Below are 19,368 nucleotides of genomic sequence, written 5' to 3'. Positions count from 1 at the left end.
TATCTCGAAATCTAGAAATATTCTTTGAGACAGTGCCTTCATCTAAAAAGAATTGACAGTTCAAATTATATTAGTGCATGGCTGCTCAATATGGCTTGGAATTATGGGTTTGTTTATCAACATTAATTGGATTAAATTACCTGCAGTGAAATATAAGCACTTAGAGAAAAACCAATTCTTGTCCTGCTGGCTTTAGCAGTACAGACAGACTTTGTCTTATAGTATAAGCATAAGGATGAAGCCTTTTGGTTCTTCTTGATTACTAGCTGAGGAAGCTGAGGGCATGAGCTGCGTTACTGGTACAAAGGTTGAAAACATGAGAAGGAAATATCCTTTCTGTTAAATTAACACTGCCATAGCTGTGGTTGTAAAAATGGTTGAGGTGACCTGAGTTGCGAATTTTTACTCAGTCTCCAACAGAATGTAACCTTTCTTGCACTGTAGAAGTCTTCAGCTTTTTGCATGAAATGTATCTTTTCATGACAGTTACCAGCATTTCCTGTCATGCATGTTCATATGTTTACTGACAGGAATTCCATTACATCTATATCAATTCACACTAGTTTATTTCATTGTGTAGGTGAGCACCTTATTTCATAATGCCACACCTGGGGTCAGTTCATACTGACAAGCTGATGCTGTGAGACCATCTTGAGGCTTATATAAAAGTACATCAAGTCTCGTGCACTTACTGGTCAGAGAAGGAAACTTCCAAGTGATGCTGTACCATAAAATGACTGTCAGAGCCAAAGGCAGGCTGCAGAATGGAGGTTATGAAAAAATCACTAAATAGGATCGATAGCTACTTGCTATGGGAAAATCAATGGGAAATGCTCACTGATGTCATTTCTCTCGATTTCCTACAATTTTCATACTTAATATTGCAATTAAACCACATAACTAAAAGTCTTCTCTCCTTCAAAAAATACAATTCCATGGCTTCATCACACCATGTATCACATGCCTTCTTTTCTGTCCATGACATTCTCATCTTTGAAAAACTCCCTGAAGAATGATGCACTCTGGCTCCTAGCAATTCCTGTCTGAAGTACTGAGCAGCAGCTGTTAGATGGGTACTGTGAATTGTGCAAGAAATGGCTCTGTAAGTGCAGAGGAAACAACAGCAGACAAATTTACCTTAAAAACACAACATAATTTGGAAACAAATGTCCATTAGCCTATAGTTAGGTGAAATAATATTTAAAGTGTTTGTCTTACTCAAGGGTGTTGCTAAAGAGGTGCTGCTAAGAGCTTGGTGGTAGCTGAGCACCTTCATGTATCACAGTTCCTTAACAGGAAATGGCTTGATTATTGCAGGGCACACTTTCAAAAACTGTGGCTTGGGAGCATTAATGTATTTGCTTGGTTTATGTCTGAACAACAGTTTCCCAGGAGACCATGTGCTGTCATTTGTGTGGAAGGAAAGAGAGAGGAGCCCAGAGCCATCACTCTGTGCTGGGCTCCAGTTGGATGTGGAGCTAGTTGTTTTACAACCCATTGTAAGATACTGTTTTCAGCTATTTGCAATTTCGTGGAGCTGGAATAACTTTTGCTTTTTTTTTTAAGTGATATGTTTGGAGAAAACCTATCTTGTATTTTGGAGTGGTGTGGAAATAAACACTGAAGTGTGGGAACTTCCAGATTAAGTGACACTGGGGACATTACTCTTGGATGTACACCATCACCAACTCTTCTCACTCACAATTAGTGGTAATCTGGATCTTGCCCTGCAACCCTCAAGTGTGAAGCCCTTTTTGAAAACTGTGCCCTGACAAGTCTATGACTTGCAGAATGCATATTGTGCCATTTGATTATCTAGCAGTGGCTATATAAAGCAGCTGGGGTGTCATTTCTCCTCATCACACAGAGGAAGTGATACAAAAGGGAGCATTTTTTCTGCCTATTAGAAATGTGACTAGAACCATGTATGATTTCTAATGAAATGAAAAATATTTTTATGTAATGGCACCAGAAAACAGCCTGATTCAGGCTTACATTTTGTTCAAGTCATGCATTTTTGAGAATAGTTATGTTCCCACTTTGTTTGTCAAAAACTAGGGGACCCAGAGACTAATCTTGTGCATTTGCCTTTTCAATTTTTTTTAAATTATAACCCTTCCTCTCTGGTCTCTCTGTCATCTTTTTATCCTGATATTGCTTCCTTTTCCAGCTCAAATTCTTCTATCACACCAAGGCAGAGCTGAGAAGATGGGATTAGGTCCATTCATTGAGGTCTGCTTGCTTGTACTGAGCATGAGACAGGGAAATAACTGTAATATGATTCATTTTCATGGAGTCTACTTCACTTGTTGGCTGAAACCAGCCAGCAATACGCACTTCATAACTTTCCTCAAATCCGAATTTCCAAATATCCCATGATAGATATTTACCCTTTTCATTCAGCCCCTCATGGTACTATTTGGAGGTCAAAAGCACATTCTCCGTGTAAGAAATTATCAGATCCTGTCACAGCTTTGGTGCCAGCAGTCTCCTCTCTGCCAGGTGCGATGCTCTCTTTGCATCAGCACAGCTTTGCAATGCTGCTCAACACAAACATGAGCAAGGGTTACAAGGGACAAAAGAAAAGCAAATACTGTTCTGAGCATATATTCAAGGAAGAGAATATTTCTGTCATAAATACACCATAGTATGATTTGAACTTTGAGGTTTGTGGAAAAGGGAATAAATATGGGCACTAAACTTGCCCTCATTTTTGTTTTCTGTTTCTTCCTTTACAAAAAGATACCTGATGCAAGCTAAATAGGACCTTAACCATGACTTCTGTATTTGCAGGGATTAAGCATCTGAAGAGCCAGAGCGACTCAGTGTTTCCAGAAGAAGAAGAGGGAGTTGGCGAGAGGGAAGAGGAGTGGGGGCACTAGCCAGGGCAGAGCTGCCCCGAGCGCCCTCCCAGAGTCACCGAGCTGCCCTGGCCCCGCCGCGCCTGCCCTGCCGCTCACCAGGCACCGGGAGGGCCTCGGGGGCTCTGCAGACACTGCACACGTGTCCTGTGACCCTCAGCCCCGGAGATAAAACCGTTATTTTACAGTCATTTCTTTTCTTTTATTTTCTATGACTTAAAAATGTAATTCGCAAACGTGTTAGCTCCCTGACGTCAGTACTGCCAGAGCTTAACTACTGCGTGTGAGCTGTACTCTAAGGCTTGTTGTAAATAAAAAAGGTACAAAATAAATAATACATTAATTTAGACAAGATTGGCTATTGTACAGAGGATTTGTCTGGCATGTAGAGAAATGTTCACATAAAATGGTCCTTCTGGTTAAGGGCAGTTTTTACCATTACTGGTTGAGTTACTTGCGGTGATGCAGACAGATAAAAAGTAACGAAGAAAGCAGAGGTGACTCTGTCTAGGGGATGTGAAGATACTCTTCCCTGTGTTCCCTGGGTATGTGATGCTTAAATACTTGTCTTGCTTTTGGTCTGAGGCTGCCTCATGGCAGCACCAAAGGGATTTCTCACCACAAGAGATCACTGTTATCTGGAGGCATTACAAAAGGTTCCAGTTTGGAGCCCAAGGACCACAGGCATGGTTCATACCAACCTTTTCATTCACCATGCAAACTCTGTGGCACAAAATGGAACAAGGTAGAGAAGGAAAACTATGTTCTTTCAAAGTCACACTTAACAGATTATTTCAGTTTTTTATGAATGGCAAATTTTTAAATGAAGTCACTGTCATTTTGTAATAGCTGCTTGCCTTTGATACAGTTTTACCCTCAGTTTAACTTTCCACTGCTGTAAGTCTCTTTTAAAGGGTTGACCTAGCAGAAAAAAGAAAAAAAAAAAAAAAAGAAAAGAAAAAGAAAAAAAAAAAGATGAAATATAGGAAAACACAGAGCCCTTTGTCTATGCCTTGCATGGTGATTTCACCCTCAATCTGAGATCTTCCATGAAGACCTGCTGAGAACAGGATCTGTCAACAAGTGTTTCTTTATCCTTGAGAGCCATTTTTTGCCTCCATCTGTATCTCTGTATTTGTTCTCTTTGGTTCCATTTTCTGTAGAAACACTACAGACAGGATCCATGACTCCAGCTCAGCAAGGGTGTGCAAGAAGGACTAAAGAAGGACTCTCCAATTATACAGAAGCTGCTACAGGACTTACAGGACTGAGAGCTTTTCCATCACAAACAACTAAAAGAAGCAAACGACCCTTCAGAAACTGCTTGAATGGCCCCAAGTCAGGTCTGGAATGGCAGCAAAAGCTGGGCTCAGGTCCCAACTTTGCCATGGCTTTGCTTTTGCACAGCACCAGGCTCTTCACTAAATTGCTCATTGCCATAGCACTGCCAGGCTGTGAATCAGTCATTGGTGTTTAACCTCACACCATCTCTCTGTGTTGCTAGCTAATAAAGCACTTTGGATATTAATGGCTTTTTGCTGGTTATTAGTACCACAGGCTGCAGAGGAGAACTGTCTAGGACCTGTGAGCAGATGAAAACATGGACATGATTTATAGCACTTGATACCAGGACAAGGTATTGAACACTTTGGAATCTCAGCATTTCAAAGGCAACACACAAAACACCTGACAAGAGCTTGGAGAATTCATCACTGAACGTGCTGCTTCAGGTTGATTGTTGGACCTGAGTATAATTACACTTTATAAATAATAGGAAAAAAACCCACACAGATTTAGTTTGAACTGGAATTGACTTTCAGAATGTTTATATGTTGTTTATTCTCCAGGTGCAAAATCAGATAATACCTAAGATTATATTAAGAGTCAAGATTTAAAAAACTCCTTTCTAAAGCAAACTTTCCACTGAAGTCAGAGGAATTTTGCTTGAGAAAGATCACAGGTTTTTGTGGACAACATACTTTTCTTTGGGGAAATATGATGTGTAGTGTACAGGAAAGCTTCTATTATCCTGTTATCAATTTAATTACTGGATTTCTTGCCTTATTTTTTTTTTTTCTTTTTTTTTTTAATTTTAGGATTGCTATAGATTCTGTTGAAGTCTTCAAGGACTTAACCTGCTGTCTTCTCATAGTATCATTTATTCTCCCCAGAAACGTAAACTTAAAAATCACCATTAGTTCTTGCACTATTGGTGTTATTTAACCAAAACTGTCACATCCAACACGGAGAGGCTGCAGGCAGAGATTCTCTCGCCTGTCAGTCAGTAAGGAAGGGATTTCAGTTCATCTGCACTTCCTTTAACAGAATACAACATCAAGGGCCAGGCTGGTGCTGGCTTTTACTCCTCAAGAAAAAAGCATTTTTCCTACTCCAGAAGGTGAAGCATTGGGTGTGGCTGTCACAGCCCTCCAGAGCTGGCCTGGGTGGGCTGTGGTGGCTGGGGGGAGACCCAAGCAGGGCTCCTGCAGGCTGCAGCTCTGCTTTTGTGCAGCTGGAGCTGTACAACAAAATGTCCCTGGCTCAGTGCGGGGCTGCCCTCCTCATCTCTTTTCTCTTAAGACAACTTTTTTCATGAGGGACCTTATTCCTGCAGTAAATTAGGCATTGTGTGTCCACTAACCCTTGGAGGACAATGTAAGGGCATATTTAAAACATGCTGTCCCTCAAAGTCCCCTTTCTTCCTCTCCTATTGCATCCGTGTTGGTGCCCAGGCCCACAGATGTTCTTTTTCTATTCTTTTTATTTTTTTTCTATAGCAGCTCAGTGCAAGAGCGAGCTCCAGAAAGAGCCTCAGTTGTTCTGTTGATTCCTGACATGTTCAATTACATTTAACCTTTTCATGCACAGCATTACATTTGGCAACTGAGTGGATGCTAAATGCCGCCTGCTTTGCCATATTCTCTCCTTTATCCTCCAGTGAGGATAGCAGCACTTGGAGCAAATCTCGAGCAAGATATTTGTGCACCCTCTACTAAACCTCAGGCCGCTTGGTAAGATGCTATTAATCTCCAGTTTCATCAAAGTGGGCTGATGGAGTTTATCCAAGTTCAGTGTCTATATTCTGCTATAGATTTTCTGGTTTGTTTATTAAATAATCTGGGGGGTTAGGGCAGAAAAATTACTTTGTACTTCTGCTGGGCCAAACACACTCTTTCAATTTTGTAGGGATTCATTTGCCTAGTGTATACTGACCCTTAGTGGTAAACTGAGATTTTAATTGCATTGCCAAGTTTCTAGATATTGCTTTTCTCTTTGGCCCAACTGTTCAGAAAATGGCAGGAATATTTGCTGTGCATGAGGATAGTCTATCTATGTAAATAGCCCCCAATGTCTTCAACAGACATTAACAGGCATGTGAAAATAATGATGACAGGTGTTATTAGCTCTTCTGAAGGGAGGGCTGTGGGAAGCAGGAGTGTCGAAAGGTTATTCCAAAATGCAAAACAAAAACGTTGGCATTGAGAAGCAATACTCTCCACATAATGAGAAACAAATAAGAACTCAGTATCTGGCACTAACGAACACCTCAAGCTAACTGTGGAATGAGTATTAATTAGGTTTCCAAAATAGCATCTTTCTGAAAAGCAGCTGAGGTGTAATATTGCTCCTTATTAATCAAAGCAATGGGACAATGTGAACTCTGCAAAAAATAAATGGTTTGCAGATGGCTGTGTGCATCTTTAATAATGACAGAAGAACACAAGTTACAGCTTTAAATGCCAGGGACCCTTTCTGCATCTTCTCCTTTTCAGAGAGCGATATTTGCAGTTTTCAAGGCAGTGAGGAAAGTGTGTTGGTTTCTTATTACATTTTCCCTGCAGCATAAATTCTGTTGATGTGCTTCCCTAATCATTCTAATTATACTGCCATATGTTGCTCTCATCTTTCTTTTTCTCTCCTAATGGGACATAGATTCTCTCTTTTGAATATGTCATTTGTTTATTACATTTATCAAGGGTTTTAACATTATATGGGACTTTTAATTGCTTTTTTAAACACTCAGCAGATTGAATATTAAAAACAGACATGAAGGTCAACTATAAATAATATTTAAATTGCTCATGACATTTTTATTCTCTAATTTACTGGAAATATCAACTCTGTAGTCATGCTCCTGTATCTACTATTTACTTGAAACTCCACACATGTCCTCCAGAACTAGTCTGGCTGCAGTCACAGTCCTGCCCTACCCCAAACCCCCTTGTGCCTAGCAGAGCAGGGGTCTTCCCCAGGTGAGAATGCTAAAATAAAGATGCATCATGCATTATGTTAAAATGCTTGACACAAATATGCTGCCATTAATTCCAGCTGTGCACTCCTGAAGTACCCAAATAATAAAGGTGAATATTTATTTCTGACTGGTAGGAAAAATACAGCTCTCTCTCAAAGCTGAGCAGTCTCAAAGAAAAGGAAGCACAGTTTCACAAAAAGAATTTAAGATGGCCTAAAGTTGAACATGTGCTTTGTACAGAGACGTTAGACTCTCAGAGTACCCTGCACTGTAGAAAAAAAATCTACAAACCACCTGAATACAGAGAAGGCAAGAGACAACCAATTACTATCCAATTACTAAATTAATTTCTGGTATAATGACACCGTCGTCTCTCTTGGCTTTCATGGAAATGTATCTTAGGTGAATTTGACCCTTTGGCTCATTGAATTTTGATTGAGATAATCATATCAGGCTTTATACAAATAATTAGCCAATACTTTCATGTAATTTGATGTTTATTCATGTTATTATGAGACAAGTACCAAAGTTCCTCTTGCAGGTCAGCAGTGTTGCTTGCAGGTGCATCAGCATTAGGTCCTGTGTGGTGATGAGACAGCTATATAACCAGAGTCCAAATAACAGTGAAGAAACATCTATTCTGCTTGACTAGTCCATCTTAAAGCCAAGATTGTACCTACCATTTTGATTTTGACTGCCTTATTTAGCTACAACGTTATTACAGACTGCAGGTTTGTAATAATGACCTATACAGGATGTTGCACAAAACTCAGCAGCTTTAAAGTTCATATACTCTGTAATCTGTCAGAATAATTTATTTGGTTAAGATATTATCTGTCCAAGCTCTGCTAATGTAAAGTTCCCCAAAAATTCCCAACGAAAAAGCCATAAGCAAAGGACTTGCCTAAGTACAAAGGAAGTATTTTGCAACAAAGTTCAGCCCATAAAAGTTGAAGTCCATTTTTTAATAAGAGATTTTTTCCATTTATAACTCTGTGGTTATGACTTGCTTCTTTGTTCCCAGGGGAAAACTTAGACGTTCACAGTTTGATAAAACTTCTGAATGTTTGCCCTGGGACATGGAAAAGGAGTCTCTGGAGATCCATTAAATAATTAAATGACCAGGAAAGTAAAATTATTCCAGGAAAGTAGCCTAAATGTTTGCATGTTTGACAGATGACAGTTTCTTTTACTCATGGTATTAAATCCATTTCCACTCATTTTTCCATACTGTTTTTCAGGGATGTGATTTTTTTTAAAAATGCTGTAACAGGGATGCACTCCCCTTTCAGACAAACCTTTGTCTGCTAAACTACTAAACACAGAAATCTTGAAGCTGCTGCTGAAGAATGTTAGTCATACTTACATTTTCCTCCCTCTCATATAATAAATGTATAGTCTGTTAAAAAGATACATTTTAGACACTTACCACTAGAGATCTTGATATGTTAGTTTGAAATTATTTTCATTACAGTAGTGGCTTGTTTGACTTCTGGCATCTCTGCAAGAAGAAGGTCCTCTGTGCATGTAGCTCAGATAGCACCTGGAAAACAGGAACTGCAAAGAACGTGGTATGAAGTAGTTGTCTTGATTTATTTTCATCATGTACCTAGTTAGGATTTGCTACATGTTTGAGTCTATGGGATTCTTTCCATTCATTTTCAATCCAAGTAGAAAGGGGCCCTGTTTAATCCCAGTTACACTGATCTTGGATTATAAAATTTACACCATGCCATGGAAATATATCTCAAAGTTGTACCTTTCCTGAAGAACTGTTGCTAACAAGTACAGTCCCAGTGGCTCCTTCAACTGCAACCACAGCAAGAATTTTTTTGTGTAAAAAAATGCTTCATTGGTTATGTTTTTCTTCATGTGAGGGCTATTTTAGCCATAAAGGCAAAGAAGGCAAGACTCGCTTAGAGAAATTGTTTTCAAGTGTGCTATGAGGATGTGAGTGAGTTTGTGTGGCAAACTGGGACAGTCATGGAAAACGTGTGGAGTCCCAAATGGGTGGAAGGCTTGGAAACAACCTTGTATGCACTGTCACTTCTCAAAGACAATCATACACAGATGAGCAAAAATGCTCCAGGAAATCAAATTTGTAACTAACACTCAGGAGCTTCACAATCCTTGCCCTCAAATCAAATTTATTTGGGAATATCATCATAGGAAATATGGACAAATACAGCAGAATAAAAACACACAGTTGTAGTTTGCCTTCTTGAAAATTAAATTAAAAAAATACTGGCTAGATCATAACCCATAACAATATTACATAATATATCTGTCATATATCTCAAGATAAAAGTACAAAATAAACCTCTTGAGGGCTCATTTATAGCTACAGCTCCTCAGTGTGCTCGATGCAGGGTACATGCCCAGAATGCTGTGGGAGAGATGCAGATACAAACACCATTTCTTAGGGCCCCATGCAGTGTTTTGGTAGCGCAGCCTTAAAGGTTTCAGAGATAAACTACTGTCCAGGGAGAGGCTTTCTCAAGAAGCCTTTCTGCCATATGAACACAGATTTCACCCAGCTCAAAGCCTTAACTAACACGTGTTGGATCTATTGGTCTTCTTCATCAAAGAAAACTTCTCCCCATCCAAACAACACACCAAGCTTTGGGTCATGTCCAGGCAAAATCTTGCTAAGAATAAAAGAAGGAAGAAAGAAAGAAAGAGAATCAGCTGGCATTGACAAAAAACTAACATCTCTTCTTGTATTTCAGCAACGTCTACCACAGTGATAAAAACTGAATACAAATGAGCAAATAGGATTATTTATAGAAAAATCCCTCTTCTATCCTAATGAATGAGATCTGCAGGCAATGAGTGCCTCCTGTGAAACTAGGAGCTCCTTCTAGCTTCTGCAGTGGGAGATCTTGGTGCTCGCTATGACAACTGGACATTGAGAGCCCCAAAGGATGCTTCAAGTTCTCTGCAGAATCTGTTATATTTTCTGCTTGTATATCCAGGTGAAAATTTCTGGAGAGTAGTAAGTCTCAATTGAATAGAGACACAGAAAAGAAAACTTCAACTATGGTAAAAGTCTGAAATTGAAAATACAATATAAAGATTAAATTCTGATTGCTTCAGACTGATTTCAGTCTCAGTGAATCATAAATTACAATGTTGAAAAGCAGTCAGTAACAAATGCCTAACTGGCCTAGGTTTTAAAGATAGTAGTTGTCTTTTGTTCTTTTCAAATTTGGTGGGAACTACAGATGATCAACTTATCTGAAATAAAGTTCTGAGTTCTCAGATCTTAACCAAAAATATTTTCCACTGCCACAGCATATGGCAACTTACTTTAAAGAAAAAGTCTGATATGACCATTAAAATTCTTCTCTTGCCATAATGACAATAAGAAACCATAAGATGGTTTACATTTTATTACAAAGGAAAGAAAAAGAGTCCAACATTCCCAAAAAGGATGCAAAGGTGCACGGAGTGGTCCAGGCTACTAATGATTTGCTCAAACACTAGCAGAGAATATATAAATTCTTAACTCTTAGCAAAAAATATTGATTGCATTATAACATCTATGATACAATTTTATCTGTTAACATTTCATTCGTTAACTGCACTGTACAGAAATTTCTCCATGCTAAATACAAGCCTTGGACCAGATACACAAAACAACTTAAATGTATTTTTTACATCCTATATGCACAAACATTTCTTAAGTTAAAACTATGCATACTACTTATGCATAGCACATATATGGCTTACATATTCAATGACAGGAATTCCACCTTCTGGCATGCCCTTATCCCAGGGCTTAGAGCTTACACTGTTCCCAGCTCAATTCTGATTGCTTTGCTGTCAGAAAAGAGACAGTCAACAGGTATGGACAAGTCAGGGTCCCTCGGCAAAGGTGATTGTTTCATGACTCCTTCTTCAATCAGACAAAGCCTGCCCTGGTTGAGGTTGAGCCTGATGCCTGCTGAGCTCTGGTTGGATCCCTGAAGCAGCACATGAAGAGCACACAGAGCGTGCTGACAATCACCCTTGGCACAGAGGGGAGTGCCACTGCCCCCACGAGTCCCCTTCAGAGCAGACCATGGCTGATCAGAAAGACTTTGTTCAGTGAGGTAATAACCACAGGGTCCAAAAAGGAGAACTGGGATGGGATGGCAGTGATCCAAGCCACCTGAGCGCCTACAAGCTGAAGGGGAGCCTGGAAGGTTCCTGGCAGGTTCCAGCAGAGGGAAATGAGGTTGGCTGCATCTGTGTAGGACACCCAGACAAGTCAGGAGGGGCCATGTGCAGCTCGAGGGAAGAGGAGATGAAAATGGTGTTTCTTTGCGGGCACAGTTTGGGCTGAAGGGCTCATTCTGAGGCTTCTTGCAGAGGTGACTGCCTGTGTGCTCCGGTTTTGCTGCCCCTCGAAAAGAAACAAACTCTAGCAAGGATTTTGCAGGATGCATGTTGTCCCCTTTGCATTTGAGATAAGCCATGACATAAGGCCTCGGTGTCACCTTCCAATTCTGTCTAAGAGGCAACACAATGTTTTGGTGAAGTGAAGCAATTTTCATGTGTTTCTGTTGCTGTCTCTTCCACCCTACAAAACAATGAGCACCAGCTTTATGGTTGGGCTGACACCATTGCTGATGTCTTTCAAAACACTGTAGGATTCAGAATGTTTTAATCTTTAACGCCAGATGCTATTCAATTAATTTTCAAGAGATATTTCAAATATTGATTTGCTCAACACCAGTTCTGTCCATATGGCAGCCACTGCAGTGGGGAAGAATCTTCATTCGCGCAGGCTGGTCAGCGTAACTCTACAACTTCCCTGTACACTCTACAAACATTTATTTCCAGATATTTTAAGGAAGCTAACAAGTAGGACTTGTATGGTGCATGCAGCATGATTGCATGAACAAGGATCTAGAAACACATTTCATTTTGATTTTCCATTTTCATTGGACACCAGCAGCAGTGACATGTAACAGCAATCCCAGGCAGATGACAAACATCATGTTTTCACATGGCTCATGATTAACTGGAAATGTCTGGTACCAGCGATGCAACAAAGCAAGGTCCAACTTTGGCTGAAAAAATTATTTTGGCTAGTTTAAGAAAGCAGAATAGAAGAGGAAATAGCAACACAAAAACAACTGAAATCTTGCAAGTTGTTAAGTGCCTTGAGTTACCAGCTCAGGGTTTTACATTTTACATTTTTGAATATTTTGTTCAATCACTCTCCACAAAAATAGGATGATCCAAGAATAAGTTGACAGAAAACAGCCTCTGAGATCATGAGGTAGGAACAGCTAGAGTTCTTTTCTCCTGCAACAGAGGTCAAATGGAAATGCATAAACAAGAGATTTTTGATACTACTACTTCAAATATTTCATATACTTGAATTGAGGATGGCTTATCACATGATCATTTAGAAAGAAAGAAATTACCAAATTACCTGTCCTGCCTGAAGTGTCAGAAGCTTTTAAGAAATAGGAAATCTAGTTTTGTACCAGTGCTTCTGTCTGCTCCGTGGCTTTTACAATATCTTCTGACTGCTTACAGTGTTTAGGCTCACCTGGAAGATAAACAAATGTGACTGGGAACCTGAATGAGGAAGTTAAAGAAGTCAAGAGAATCTGCACAGCCATAGACAGACAAAATCTAGTTCCTCAAGATATTTTAAGGTTAAAATGAGGTCTCAGTCACTGCTTTCTTTAATTGCTTTCTCATCAGAATAAGCATCAGCTTGAATTAAATAATCATTATGGTTTATCCACAAGGCAAAAGATAGAATGAAAGCAATAGATCACAGCATGAAACAAAACTATGAAGACTTTTATATGAGTGTTAATAGAGTGGGTTTGGTTTTGGTGCTTTTTCTTCCAGCTTACTGAAACTCAAAATTCATCCTCTGCAGAGAAGGGCTGTTTAAATCCTCTTTACCGTAGGCTTTCAAATCAAAGTTTCTCCCAGATAATGAAAGATGCCAGTGTCAAGTTCTAAATATTCAATTAATTCAATCAGATAGGAGCAATGACACAGAGAAACACAAGCAGCTTTCAAACTAAGTGATTCAACATGAATCTCAAATTGACAATCATCGAATTAAGCTGTTTCTTAAACTATTCTTTCAGTTGCTTTGAATGAGTACAGCTGAGGAAATTATACACTGAGATGGTAGACAATGTACAATGGAGCAAACTCACAGTAGCATTTACTAACTACATATGGTAACTTCTCTGTTTTATCCAGCTGATTGAGGGATCCCACCAGTAAGAACACTGAACTTAAAATGTCAAAAATGAAAAGCACAGAAGTCTCAAAAGTGGAAAAGATGACCTGGGAAAAGCAAAAATATTATAAAAATAGGGAGGGGAATATTTTTGAAAGCCGGAAAAAAAAGATAGAAGTAGCTGAAAGGGAAAGCATATGAGGCATGATCTGAAAGGAAAATTGAAAGATGATGGCGAGTTGAAGAGGCTGACAGTTTAGAAAAGAGAACAGGAAGAGAAGAAAGAAAAATCAAGAGAACAAGCATGAGGAAAGAAGAAAATTAATACCTGAATTATGAATCTACCTATGAATCTACCATGTCTTCACTGTAAATAAGTAAGAGTTGCTACTGATTTCACCCTTGTTTCACTACCTTGAATGGTGGCAGAGTGTGTGCTGCCCACTCTGTAATGCAGCCACCAGCAGATGGGTCATATTCCCCTGAGCAGCATCCTACACCATCCCTTATTTTACATAAATTTAATGTTGGTGGAATACAGACAACCAATTCTTCAAAGGCTTTAAAGTCTCAAAACTGGAATAACGTTAATTAGAATAAGGATGTCCACAGATCTTTCAGCCTATGGCTCTTTTTGGAGCAATTTAGCAAAACTTTATTAGCATTATTATCCATAAAAACAAAAAAAAGGGGTGTGAAGAAATATGAAAGTAAAAGCTATTTATCTAAATATTTAAATTTTATACTTGACACTTGAGTTTGTGGAAGCCTTAAAACAAAGCCATTCACAGAATCACAGAATATGCTGAGTTGAAAGGAACCCACAATGATTATCGAGGCCAGCTCCTGGTCCTGCCCAGCACCATCCCCAAGAGTCACACCCTGTGCCTGAAAGCATTATCCAAATGTTTCTTGAACTCTGTCATGCTCAGTGCTATGACCACTTCCCTGGGCTACCTGTTCTGGTGCCCAACCACCCCCTGGGTGAAGCACCTTTCTCTAATATCCAACCTAAACCTCCCCTGACACAACTTCAGGCCATTCCCTCAGTCCTGTCACTGTCATCAGAGAGAAGAGATCAGTACTGCCCCTCCTCTTTCTCTCACAGGGAAGTCATAACTGCAATGAGGTTTCCTCTCAGTCTCTTCTTCTCCAGGCTGAACAAACTGAGTGATCTCAGCTCCTCTTCACACAGCTTTCCCTCAAGGCCTTTCATCATTCTATGGCCTCCTCTGGACAGTCTCTACTAGATAATGCCTTTCTTATATTGTGGTATAAATTTCAAAAAAACTATACATTAACATATATAGCTTTCTTCTTCTTTGTGCATCAGGTTTTTTATGTGATAAAAAAATGAGGTTGCTAATGGCCGTTATCTTATAAACCCTATCGTTTTTAATAAACACATTATTTGCTTTTTTAATCTAACCTTCCCTCCATCCATGTTCCGTGCATGAACATGGATGCCTTCCCTGAGTGGCAGGATGCTGGTTCAGCCAAGGAGCACTGAGGAAGCAGGCAGCACAGCAATCTGCTCCCACTCTGCTGGGAGGCAGTGCTCCACTCTCGCTGAGCTCTGCGGGGCCACAGCAGCACTGAGCATTTGCACGGTACAGATGATCCCCTGGTGCCATCTGCAGCACCATAAATCACACTGCCATGTGGCTGGTCTGCATCTGCCCACTGCTGTCTAACCTGGCTCTTCTGCAGAGGCTCTCTCTGGCTGACTGCTGCTGACACTGGATGTGCTGCACCCTCGATGGGACTGGGCAATCCTCTACTGTCATACAGAGTGAAACTACTGGAAATCTTATTTATCACAGATTTATTATCTCCCTTGCATTTTAATATTAAGGATTAATGTGGCTATCATTACAAGTGAGAAGTTAAAAGTTTGCCAATTAGCATTTATAAATCATTGAAATATGGATTCATTTAATTAAACATAAGCAGTTTTTAAAATTCATGTTCTAATAAATAAATCACTCAGTAGAAAAGGAAAATCATCACTTAAAAAAATCACCTTATAATAGTTTCATTTAATCTTGTACCATTCAATTAAATGAAAGTGAGATGATGGAAAGGAAAAAAGGTATTGTGGAGAAAAACAACATCCAGCCTCAACTGCAGCACTTGTAACAGCGACCCTCTGGTCCTCCCTTTGCACCAACCAGGACCCAGGGCAGAGCTACTCCTGTCACTAGAACATGAAGGTCTACAAGAACTACACCTAGAAAGAGATGGGATACAAGGACTGTAAAACAGCCCCTTTTGATTTTTTTAAAATGGGGAACCCCTTCATCATAGCACATCCAAACATTCATTGACAGTTCCCAAGAATGCACACACATGCTCTTCCTGTACTACCCAACTGTTATAACTGAATCACTTACTCACAGAAAACTCAAATGGATTTTCTGCTTTTTATAAAACACAGAACACTGACAGCTAACACATGAAATTTCAACCTGAATAATCATGTTGCTTTTCTTCTTCCTTTCTATCACACCCTCCCAGCCACAGCACCTGCAGGTGATCACGTCTTCACCCCAGAAATCAGCAAGCACTCTGATATCAACCTAGCCTTCTACCCCCTCCATCTTCAGTACAGAAAGTATAGAAGTAGAGAATTCTAGCATGGAGATTGCTAATAATGTCCTGACAGGTGTATGGCGTCTCTCAGAATACACAATTAAGTCTGATTCGTGAAACAGGGAAAATATGTAAGATCATATGTTTGGTACCTCTTGCTTGCTTGAAGCAACATTCCACTGAAGATGTCTGACCTTGGTTAAAAGTCCTGTCTGGATCCACTGGACATCCACAGAGGTGCAAATACACTATTAAAAACCTAATGGCTTCTTACCCTTTTCATAAATTTTGCAGTTTGAAGTTTTAAAGTACAAGGCATTCTCTAGAAAATTTCCTGCCTTAGAAAACAAATGAAATTAGCATTTTCTAAGGAAAGAAATCTCTTTGGAAAGGTGGAATGTAAAGATTGTCAATGCAACAGAGTGAATTAACTGTATGCTGAGCTGTGTCTGATCTCTCAAACATCATTTTTGTTTGCCAGACATCCAAAGATGCACAAGCACAGCTACACCACAACTGCCTTCTGCAGAGTCTGTAAGGCAAAAGATCCAGCTCTTCCTACTGCATTCCTCATCCAAGAGATGTGGAACTTTCCTAAGGCGCTTTAATTGTAAGTTGAGCTTTAATACAAACCTGGTGTAAAAGATGCATGTTAAAAGATAAAAATGTCAGTTATTAGACAACTTCAAATGCTGTGAAAATAATTTTAGTGTAAATATTTTGATTTAGGGCCCTAAATTAACCATCTGTTATTTCTGATGGAAAAAACCTGTCAACAATAAAAGCATGGAGCCGTGGAATGCGGAAATCTAGAGTAAGTGGGAGTTCTCCATAAAAAGCTTTTTTGAGAAATATGCCAAGTCATATACCCGTGTCTAAGCTAAGCATTATAAGCACTTCAACGCTGCTGCTCAGACAATGCCATACTTCTGGCACAATATTGCAAAGCTTACTGTCATTAAAGCATTAATGAGTTTAGCATTTTAAGTAAAAGTGAGGAAAAGAAGTGTCATTATATGCCTTGATTGTTCTTATTACCCTAATGCCACAAAGCTTATTCTAACTATGAGCAAACTCAGAAAATACAAGAAAGATGCACAGTGTCTTTCTCTTCCTTTGATAATATCTATTCCTCATTGCTTGGGCATGTTGCCCTTCATACTGTGTTGCAATCACCAGATACTGGACGTGATCATCTTGTGATAAAATACATATTCTAAAAACATATTCTGACATTTTAGTGATTTTCTGGCTGCTCTGCTTGTCCTGCAGCTACAGCCAAGAGACTGATCTTCCTAATTAAGACAATGACACAATCCCATGACTACTGCAGCTGGCAAATTCCATCTACTTAAGCTTAACTCTTAGATTCACACTACATTTGGTACAAAGAGTGTGGTTTACAAAATAACAATCACATTAGGTGCCTAAACTAAGGGGAATAAATATTAATGGCATAATTACTTATTAAAAGAGAAAAAGTTAGATAGTTCTGTTTTGAAAGTTCACCTAATTCTCCAATAAGAAACGACTATTTAATTGGAAATACACATCTTTAAATTATTCTAAAATCATTCTTCTAGTTCAACTACAATATATTCTCTAACGAATTTCCTAGTAGATCCCAAATAGCTGATATCAAGAAGCTCATATTTGTTGATATGCTTCTATTTGATGGTTTTAGAACACTACTGCTTTCACACATGCCTCAAGAAACTGTCCTATGCTGGTGGTTTGTACAACACCTTATTTCAGTATTTTACATTACTGTTGATGTTTGACAGGGAGATACCACACACTGCTGCAGCTTCACCCTGGACAGCTCCATTAGATTGGCTGGTGCTCTGTGATGAAGCATTACCATTCAGTGGGTCTGTATTCTGTGTCTCTTGCTGGGCATCGCTGAGATCTTTCTGGTTCGGATCAGAGTTAGTGCATTTTTCTGAGCTGGATTCATCACTCAGAGGAGTGTCGAAAGAGACTACTTGTAGGACGATGGATCTGGGAGGACAGGTTGTACCATCACTTCCCTGACTACTCTCATTTTGTGTCCTTGTTGCCTCTTCCTGTAAATGTGCATCTGTGGAATTTCTGCTTTGGTCTTTTTCCTGTTCACCAACATTTTTCACAAGTTCTTCTACAAAGAGGGAACAAAATAAGTGAATTAGATAAGAAGGACATGCCACAATTTTTTGACTTCAGAGCAGTGACAGCTAGAGCTGAGCACAGAAACACTATGAACATCACTTTCTGCAGGAGGATGTGCCCACTGTGTTTAATATGGGTCAGATTCTGCTCCAGATTGCACAACTGCAGCTGAACCATAGTGGTTCTCTTTCTGGCTTGGTGTCTAATATGCACCTCTTTTTTGGCCATAATACAGAGCAAGGAGCATCATCAGACAACAGGAACCTGAAGGATGGGAGCAGGAGGAGCCCTTGCTGCAGGCATGTCCCTCTGCAGTGGTGTTTACCACCACAGGACTAGGAAAAGCAGAGCTCATCAGTTCTGCAAGAGAGAGGGGAAAACACCTTGCTGGGGATGGGGCAGGCATCAGGATTGAGGGGAAGGCCTGAAGGAAATTGGCCTATCAGCATGGAAAAATCCAAACCATCAGTTCATAGAAGCTGGAACAAGCTATAGAGGGTTATGCATGTGCTATCCAGTACTGCTGCATTATGACTAATGGCACACAGAGGACAGGAAAGAACAGATATGGGGGAAACTGTGCTCCAGGGGACAGCAGCAACAGGAAAAAATAATGTTTGTGGGAGGCTCTACTCCTTGCTCTATTGCAGAGACTCAGAGAACAGTACAAATGAAATGGCCCAGAGTAAAAGGAGAAAGAACAGAACAGAGAATAGGTACCAGGAATAACAAGATGGAAAAGAAACAGAGAATGGAAAACTTGTAATGGCAGGTGAAGAGTCCAACAAAAAATAAATGTACCATCTTCATGGAGGGCCTATTTGCCTTGCTATTATAATCTGTATTTCTGAGATTTAGATTTTAGACTCTGTACCCAAGTATAGAAGTCACCAAATACTGTCATTTACAAAGTGAAAGCATTGCAGTTTGAACATGGGCATAAAACAGCTGCATGATATTGCACAAAATTTCTAATCTGGATGTTAGAAATTATTTAGGAAGGAAACCAAGCATTGAGATACTTATTGAGCTCAACAGGCATCTCCCAGAAACTCTGATTGTGAGTGACCAGTCCAAATCCAGGCCACTGGTGATTGCACTTGACAACTGAAAGATAACCCAGACTGTAAGCACATATTTATTGCTGTCAATGTTTGGCACCACCTCACTTTTCTAAATCCAGAGACAAGCTCCCCCTGAAGTACAATTTGGTCTGTGAAATGGGAGGGAAGGGAATACCTTCAAACATGAACTGGTGTGCAGAAGCATGGAATAAATAATTTCCTTCTTTTGTCAGTTATGCTTTCTAGTAT

At 39.7% G+C, this 19,368-nt stretch overlaps 2 protein-coding genes across 12 annotated transcripts in view; one reads left to right on the top strand and one right to left on the bottom strand.

Moving 5' to 3' along the window:
- Nucleotides 1–3,213, top strand: part of PPP1R1C (protein phosphatase 1 regulatory inhibitor subunit 1C) — a 44,236-nt gene extending 41,023 nt beyond the window's left edge. Inside the window, exon 5 of the mRNA XM_085066310.1 lies at nt 2,794–3,213. Within this exon, the coding sequence (XP_084922436.1) occupies nt 2,794–2,882 (89 nt within the window). The 3' untranslated portion in view covers nt 2,883–3,213. The remainder of the gene's footprint in view (nt 1–2,793) is intronic.
- Nucleotides 3,214–10,490: 7,277 nt separating this feature from the next.
- The window catches only part of PDE1A (phosphodiesterase 1A), a 193,848-nt gene continuing 184,970 nt past the window's right edge, over nt 10,491–19,368 (bottom strand). For 9 of the 11 annotated variants that reach the window (XM_085066297.1, XM_085066299.1, XM_085066296.1 and 6 more), the window contains 3 exons: nt 17,769–18,044; nt 12,539–12,658; nt 10,491–12,408 (listed from right to left, as the gene is read on the bottom strand). In XM_085066297.1, the coding sequence (XP_084922423.1) occupies nt 12,582–12,658; nt 17,769–18,044 (353 nt within the window). In that variant the 3' untranslated portion in view covers nt 10,491–12,408; nt 12,539–12,581. Of the gene's footprint in view, nt 12,409–12,537; nt 12,659–17,768; nt 18,045–19,368 lie in introns of those variants that run through there. The other 2 variants (XM_085066303.1, XM_085066304.1) reach the window with 2 other exon arrangements.

This window comes from Lichenostomus cassidix, chromosome 7 (genome assembly GCF_008360975.1).
Source record: "Lichenostomus cassidix isolate B80296 chromosome 7, HeHo_3.0, whole genome shotgun sequence".
Lineage (NCBI taxonomy): Eukaryota > Metazoa > Chordata > Aves > Passeriformes > Meliphagidae > Lichenostomus > Lichenostomus cassidix.
The sequence above is the reverse complement of the archived record's forward strand: the minus strand, read 5'-3'. Positions and strand labels throughout refer to the sequence as shown.